We start from the raw sequence: 8,349 nt of genomic DNA, 5'->3' as shown, positions 1-8,349 counted from the left end.
GGAGCGAGGCCCACTGCGTGCCTGCGTCACTTCCGCATGTGATCACGTGAGTTGTGCTGGCGCTGGGCTGGCGCTGGGCTGGGAGCGGGAAGCGCAGGCGGGTGTCCGTCGCCAGGTGATGGAGCCAATGGGCGCGGGGAGCTGCGGGAGGAGCAGGCGGTGCTGAGGTAAAAGATCTTATCGTCAGCGCCCGGAATGTATGATACGTTCACACAGGACAGCAAAGATGCAGCCGCTCCCCGGCGTGTAATGATTACGTTCCGCGGACCATACCGTATGTCAGATGTTACGCAAGTCGGAGCAACGGTAGAGCTACTGCGCACGCGTAGATTTATTATTTCTGCAGAGTGTGTACTATACACAACTGTACAGCCAACTCTGTATAAAGGATGACAAACTGTCTTATCTGAAGTTGTAGAAATATCTGAAAACCCTAAGTTTGCAACAAGAAACTTGCACTTTGGACAAAGATGGACCCAAAACGTTGGAATAACCCAGTGGGTCAGGCAGTATCTTTCTTTCTCTGCCTGGATATTTATTTTTTACAGAACCACATTCAGCAGCTTAGCTCAGATTCAGCAAAACAAAGGGCCAAGTCATATTTCAAAGAGTTAGCCAACATATTGGGAGAATGGCAGTTCATAAGTTCTATGAGCAGAATTAGGCCATTTGGCCCAACTCTCTGCCACAGAGGGTAGTCGAGGCCAGTTCATTGGCTATATTTAAGAGGGAGTTAGATGTGGCCCTTGTGGCTAAGAGGATCAGAGGGTATGGAGAGAAGGCAGGTACGGGATACTGAGTTGGATGATCAGCCATGATCATATTGAATGGCGGTGCAGGCTCAAAGGGCCGAATGGCCTACTCCTGCACCTAATTTCTATGTTTCTATCAAGTCTACTCCACCTAGTCTACTCTAGATCATGTGTTCAAGAAGGAACTGCAGATGCTGGAAGATCGAAGGTACACAAAAATGCTGGAGAAACTCAGCGGGTGCAGCAGCATCTATGGAGTGAAGAAAAAAGGCGACCTTTCGGGCCAAAACCCTTCTTCAGACTGATGGACCATCAGTCTGAAGAAGGGTTTCGGCCCGAAACGTCGCCTTTTTCCTTCGCTCCATAGATGCTGCTGCACCCGCTGAGTTTCTCCAGCATTTTTGTGTACCTACTCTAGATCATGGCTGATCTATCTTTCTGTCTCAACCCTATTCTGCCTTTTCCACGTAATCTCTGACACCCTCACTAATCAAGAATATGTTAATCGCTGCCTTAAAAATATCCATTGATTTGGCCTCACCAGCTGTCTGTGCCAATGAATTTGCCATCCTCTTGACTAAACAAATTTCTCCTTTCTAAAGGTACGTACTTTTATTCTGAGGCTATGGCCTCTGGCCCTAGACTCTCCACAATCACTCCATCCAGGTCTTTCTCTATTGGGGGGTTGCACGTAAGGTCATCGGGTCAAAGGGCGTGACGCACGGAGCAGCTCAATCCGTCTGTAGAACATGGCAACTTCCGGCATACACTGTTAATACACGAAATATGTACTTTCTTATCTGTTAAAAAACACTGAAATTATCAACCTTTTGCGCTGTAAATAATTGTGGAGAGTGACAGCGCTCTAGTATCTTTGCTCTGAACCTGAGCAAGGCATAAGCGACCGATGGAGCGCATCACTCGGGACAGCACCCCGGGGTCAGCGCTGTCCGACCACGGCCGCCCTCCGCCCCGTCTCCCTCTGTGCGGCTGCACTGTCACGGGCTGTGGGTCGGCAGCGCCCACACACGGGGCCGGGTGGAGCGGGGCCGTAATCACACATGGGGTCGAAAACCCGGCAATGTCCGGCAGCAGAGTTGGGGACAGTCTGGTCTCTCCGTCCACCCAGTCATTGACCATGCCGCACTGTCACCGCTCTCTCCCCGTGTGCTACACTGGCACCCGCACCCCCCCCCCCCAGACTCTTCTCCCCCCCCCCCCCCCCCCCCAACTCTCTCCCCCCCCCCCCCCCCCCCAACTCTCCCCCTCGATCCTACCCCCTCCCCCGACCCTAACCCCCCCCCCCCCCACGAGCCTACCTCCCTTCGATTTGCCTACTCTGGGCACAAGACTCAGTGCATTTACCTGGTCTATTCCTCCCTTGATTTTGTACACATCTATAAGATCACCCCACATCTTCCTGCCCTCCAAAGAATAGAGTCATAGCCTGCTCAATCTCTCCCTATAGCTCAGGCCCCTGAGTCCTGGCCCCATCCTCGTAAATCTACTCTGCACTCTTTCCAGCTGGCAACATCTTTCCTATGACAAGGTGCCCAGAACTGAACACAATGCTCTAAATGCAGCCTCATCAATGTCTCATATAACTACAATTTTTGTAGCTCCAAACTTCGATACTCAGTACTCTGACTGATGAAGGCCAACGTGCCATAAGCCTTTTTGACTCCCCCGTGGTCCCCGCGTCGACACTCTCGCATGGTCTCTACATCAAACAGTAAATTTACATGCGCGCAGTGGTATTTCCATTTCTGACTTGCGTAACCTCTGACTTAGGCATGGGTCTGCAGGACACAAGCATTCCGTAAGTCAGGAAGCATCTGTATGGTCAGTTTTCCAATCCTGTAGAACAGTGTATTCATACATTAAGGCAGTTGCGATAACGGAAATTTACCCTTACGAAAATCACAAATCACCATAAAAAAATTTGAGGTACAGAAAAAAAAATTACTCACCGAATTTAGGGCATAATTACATTTAAAAATTGTGAAAATAAAAGAGAAAGAAACAACAAATATTGTCAATTTTGTTTCCAGATACTCAACTGGCATTTTCAGATGCGTGTGCAGAAGATGTGGCAGATTGGTTTGACTTCAGTCCACACAGCAGGTCCTGTTTGCTTCCGCTGTCCAAGCTTTTCTTCAAGGTTTTTCCACGTTATTTACCCTCAAGATGTCTGGGAAAAGGTCAACAGGTTCCAGTGCAAATAGTAAACCTAAACGTACACGTAAAGGAATCACTCTGGATGTAAAACTGGATATTTTACAAAGATTTGCTGCTGGAGAGAAACTTAGTGCAATTTCCAAAACTCTGGGGCTTGCTACATCTACCGTGGCAACAATAAGGGACAGCAGAGATAGAATCATGGCCAGTGCTCAAGTTGCAACACCGTTAAGTGCTCGAACACTGTATTTTCATCGCAGTGAAGTGATGCTTAACATGGAAAGGCTGCTGAGTGTGTGGATTCAAGACCAGGGGCAACTCGATGTCCCCTTAAATATGATAGCTATTCAGTCTAAGGCCAAGAGCTTGTACAATGATTTGGTGAAAGAAGAAGGTAGTGGTGCTCACAAAAAACCATTCCAGGCAAGCAAAGGTTGGTTTGACCGATTTCGGAAGCGATTTAACCTGAATAACGTGCAAACTGCTGATGTAGAAGTTGCAATAAATTATCCTAGTGAATTGAAAAAGATCATCGATGAAGAAGGATTTCTGCCAGGACAGGTGTTCAATGCAGATGAAACGGTTCTTTTTTGGAAACGCTTGCCTGAAAGGACATTTATATCCATAGAAGAGCAGTCTGCTGCGGGTTTTAAGGCTTCCAGGGATCATCTGGCACTACTTCTGGGAGGCAATGCTGCCGGCGATTTTAAGTTAAAGCCCGTTCTAGTGTACAGCTGTGAAAATCCCAGAGCTCTCCAGGGCTATGCAAAGCCAAACTTACCTGTCATTTGGTGCTCGAACCGGAAAGCTTGGATGACTGCGGCTATTTTTCACGACTGGTTTATCAACCATTTCTGCCCTGCCTTGGAGAGGTACTGTGCCAAATGCAACATTCCCAACAAAGCTTTGCTCATTCTAGACAAGGCGCCCAGCCACCCACTGCACTTAAACAATCTTACTGACAATGTGAGAGTAGAGTACTTGTCCAAGAACACAAAAGCCTTATTACAACCAATGGATCAAGGTGTAATTGCAAATTTCAAGAGATATTATTTAAGAAAAACGTTTGCGCAATTGGTCAATGTGACTGATGGACATAGTAAACCAACAGTTCGAGAATTTTGGAAAAGCTTTAACATTATGAATGCAATAGACAACATCTCGGAGTCATGGGATGAGGTGAGCATTTCTACAATGAATGGTGCCTGGAAAAACATCTGGCCGGAGTGTGTCAGCAACTTTGGTGGCATTCCACCAGCAGAACCTGCAGAGAAAGTCACCAGCGACATTGTGGGACTGGCGAACGAGGCCGGCTTTCAGGACATCGTCGACGGAGACGTGATTCAGCTGCTGGATTCACAAAACGAAGATCTGTCCAACGAAGACCTCGTGTTGCTGGAGCAGGAGCGATCGGCAGAAGAGGCTGAGGATCAGGAGCCGCCCGCCCCGCTTCAACTGCAGACCAGCCACCTGTCTGATGTCTTGTCCTACATCGATCAAGTCGTGCACATCCTCAGTGCTAATGATCCGAACCGGGAGCGCAGTTTGAAGGTCGGGCGATTGCTGCAGGATGCCATCAGCTGTTACAGGCAAATGTACAAGGAAAGGATGCGCAACGCGCAGCAAATACCTGTCGATGCTTTCCTCATCTTCAAAATAGAGCCTCCCTCTCCCCCCACGTAACCCTGCTCCACCACACAACATCTCTGGTTAGTACCTGGGTGTTCTTGTGCATCAACTAGGGTGGAACAGTGGTGCAGCTGGTAGAGTCGCTGCCTCACAGCGCCAGAGACTCGGGTTCAATCCTGGCCTCAGCTGCCGTCTGTGGGGAGTTTGCACGTTCTCCCTGTGACCGTGTGGGTTTCCTCCGGGTGCTCCGGTTTCCTCCCACATTCCAAATATGTGCGGGTTTGTGCCCCTGGTGCATAAGGAGTGGATGAGAAAGTGGAATAATGTAGAACTAATGTGAACGGTGTGGACTCAGTGGGCCAAAGAGCCTGTTTCCAAGCTGTATCTAAACTACACTATTATTTCTTGTGAATTATATTCTTAAACTATGTTACCTATATTTAACATGCATTTAAAAGTATATGTCTCCATTTATGTGTATTGTTATTTTTGTTGAGATAAACATTCCATACAATTCATCTCCACTTATAACAAGGGATTCATTGGAGAAAAAAAATATTTGTATTTATGTATCTCCAGAATCTCAACATTGTTGAAGACTGTAACTAATGAAGTCCATGTCTCTGGAGCTGTATTAAGTCCAGGGAATTTATCAGCCTTTGGCCCCATTAATTTGCATACCAATTCTCCAGGAATGGTGACTATTTAATTCCAGTATTTAATTTAATTTGTTGGGATAAATGGATATCCATAGTAATTCTGACTTTAACGTCTGATGCAGAATATCTTTTAAACTCCTCTGCCATCTCTCATGTATTGGTTTCAGGGGAAACTTTGCGCAAAATTCAAGCATGTTTATCTGTCACATGCACTGCATAAGAACCTGAAAGATGAAATTCTTCCTTGCTACATGTTTACAGGTACAGTCTTGGTCTAACCCAAGCAGTACATCTTATTCCATGTTTCCCTGAGATGCAAAAGTGGCCACAACTGAAAGAATGCAGACATCTACATAGGGGGTCATTTAAAAAAGTTATTTAGTCCATCCTGTGTCAACATCGATCCTCTACAAATCCAACACGTGATCTGGCACCACATACAATAAAAGACTAGATTATATATGTGTAGGAAAGAACTGCAGATGCAGGTTTAAATCAAAGGTAGTCACAAAATGCTGGAGTAATTCAGCGGGACAGGCAGCATCTCTGGAGAGAAGGAGTAGATGACGTCTCGACCCTTCTTCAGATCAGGGGAGTGGGCGGGACAAATTTAGAATAGTCGGACAGTAAGACAGGTGGGAGAACTGGGAAGTGGGAGGGGATAGAGAGAGAAAGCAAGTGGGATCCCGTTGGAGGTGGCAATAATGTTGGAGGATTATATGCTGTATGCGACGGCTGATGGAGTGGAAGGCAAGGACAAGGGGGACTTCTTGTTACGAAATGGGGGAGAGGGAGCAAGAGCGGAGCTATGGGATATCGAGGAGAGCCTCATCTATAATGGAAGAGGGGAACCCCCGTTTCGTAAAGAATGAGGACATCTCTGATGCCTTGGTATGGAAAACCTCATCCTGGGCACAGATACGGCGTAGACGGAGGAATTGGGAGTAGGGTATAGAGTCTTTACAGGAAGCAGGGTGGGAAGAAGTGTAGTCTAGATATCTATTGGAGGCAGTAGGTTTGTAGTAGATGTCGGTCAATTGTCTGTTTCCTGTGATGAAGACGGTGAGATCCAGAAACAGTAGGGAGATGTCGGAGATGGTCCAATTGAATTTGAGTGCAGGATGGAAATTGGTGGTGAAGTTGATGAACTCAGTGAGTTCTGCATGGGTGCAGGAGGTAGCACCAATGCAGTCGTCAATGTAGCGGAGGTAAAGTTCGGGGATGGGGCCAGTGTACGCCTGGAACAGTGATTAACGTACTCTACAAAGAGGCAAGCATAGCTAGGGCCCATGCGAGTGCCCATAGCTATGCCTTGGATTTGGGGGAAGGGGGAGGTCAAAGGAGAAGTTGTTGAGGACAAGAACCATCTCTGCTAGGCGGAGGAGAGTTTTGGTGGACGGAAATTGGCTGATTCTGCAGTCGAAGAAGATATGGAGGGCTTTAAGACCTTCCTGGTGGGGGATAGAGGTGCAGAGTTGTGGACATCCGCAGTAAAGATGAGGTCATGGGGGCCTGGAAAAAGGAAATAATTGAAGAGACAAAGGGCGTGTGAGGTCTTGAACACAGGTAGGGAGGGATTGGACCAGGATGGAGTCGAGGTATGTGGAAATTAATTTGATGGGACATGAACAAGCAGAAACAATGGGTCTGCCAGGACAGTTCTGTTTGTGTATTTTGGGGAGAAGATAAAATCGGGCCGTGCGGGGCTGGGGAACGATAAGGTTGGAGGCTTTAGAGGGCAGAGAGCCAGAAGTGATGATATCAGTAATGGTGTTCGAGATTAAGGCCTGGTGCTCGTCTGTGGCGTCATGGTCCAAGTAGGAGGAGGTGTCTAAGAGTTGTCACCTGGCCTCAGTCCGGCAGAGGTCAGCGCACCAGACTACCACAGCACCTCCCTTGTCGACGAGTTTGATCATCAAGTTGGGGTTGCTGCAGAGTGAGCGGAGGGCTGTACGTTCAGGGGGAGAGAGGTTTGAGTAAGTAAGGGGAATGGAAAAGTTGAGGCGGTTGATGTTCTGCCGGCAGTTGGAAATGAAAAGGTCTAAAGAAGGTAGAGGGCCATCCGGGGGAGTCCAAGAGGTGGGGGTCCGTTGGAGACGGGAGAAGGGGTTGTCACTGGGTGGTGAGGACACCTTCCCATAGAAAAAGGCCCAGAGGTGGAGGCGAAGGCAGAAGAGCTCTACATCGTGGAGGAACCGGAACTCGTTGAGGTGAGGGCGGAGGGGAACAAAGGTGAAGCCTCTGCTAAAGACAAACCTTTCCATATCAGAAAGGGGGAAGTCAGGGGGAATGGTGAACACACAGAAAGGTTGGGGGTTGGGGTCGGAGGAAGGCAGGTGAGTAGAAGGAGGCCGAGGCGATGCCTGGTTGAGGGATGGTGGGTGTTAAGGGAAGAGTGGGGGCATGAGGACTATGTATGTGTGGGGAGTAGTTGGAACTGCCTGGCTAAAAGTGGAAAGGGAAGAACCAGTGGAACCCCCACTGATGTACCCTGTCGGAGGGGGGGGCAGCAATAGGACCCAGCAGAGTCCGACCATGTGCTGTTGGAGTCTGCATTGTAGAGACGGTGGGCCCGGTGCTCAGCCTGGGACTCAAGAAAGACGACGGCTGCGGCCCACTGGTGGGCGGTGGAAAGGTGAGGGTCGGCGGAGCCGCTGGTAAAGGCCGGCTGGGGACTAGCCGGAGTCAGCAAACGATGCGTCGGTCGTCCCGGTCAGCAGGTGGCCGGGAAGGCGGTGAAAGTCGGTTGCAGCGATGGCATTGGGGAGGCGGTCTCGCGGAGGCTGTGGGAGTTGCCGGTTGTGGCCCCAGCGATGTGGTCGATGGCAACGGCGCCGTAGAGGCAGTGAAGGTCAATGACGGTAGCCCCAGGGAGATGGTGAAGGTCGGCGGTTGTGGCCCTGGAGAGGAGGTGAGGGTCGACGATGGCAACAGCGTCGGTCGTCCGTGCTTGGAAGGCGGTGAGTGTTGGTGCTGTTCCTCGTGGCGGCAATCGTGTCGTGGGTCTCGGCCTCGTGGTGTTCGGGCAGGCAGCGTGAACCAGCGGTGGTGCCCCAGGCCTGCTCATCGCACATCCAACGTTGATTTGTATGAAATTAAAACAATGCATGAGCAGGAAGGATTCATGATGA

The 8,349-nt window shown here is 49.3% G+C and overlaps 1 protein-coding gene across 1 annotated transcript; it reads left to right on the top strand.

Annotated features, from left to right (window-relative positions):
- The first annotated feature begins 31 nt into the window (after positions 1-31).
- LOC129699532 (tigger transposable element-derived protein 1-like) lies at positions 32-5,019 on the top strand. The gene is made up of 2 exons (XM_055639411.1): positions 32-167; positions 2,804-5,019. Exon 2 carries the CDS (start codon positions 2,940-2,942, stop codon positions 4,611-4,613), a length of 1,674 nt encoding a protein of 557 aa, XP_055495386.1. The 5' UTR covers positions 32-167; positions 2,804-2,939; the 3' UTR covers positions 4,614-5,019.
- The last annotated feature ends 3,330 nt before the right edge of the window (positions 5,020-8,349 follow it).

The sequence above is a fragment of the Leucoraja erinacea genome, chromosome 8, assembly GCF_028641065.1.
Source record: "Leucoraja erinacea ecotype New England chromosome 8, Leri_hhj_1, whole genome shotgun sequence".
NCBI classification, from domain to species: domain Eukaryota; kingdom Metazoa; phylum Chordata; class Chondrichthyes; order Rajiformes; family Rajidae; genus Leucoraja; species Leucoraja erinaceus.
This window is presented reverse-complemented; position numbering and strand designations above follow the sequence as displayed.

Coding starts and splice junctions, on each gene's coding strand:
- LOC129699532 (XM_055639411.1), top strand. CDS start 2,940: ATGTCTGGGAAAAGGTCAACAGGTTCCAGTGCAAATAGTAAACCTAAA.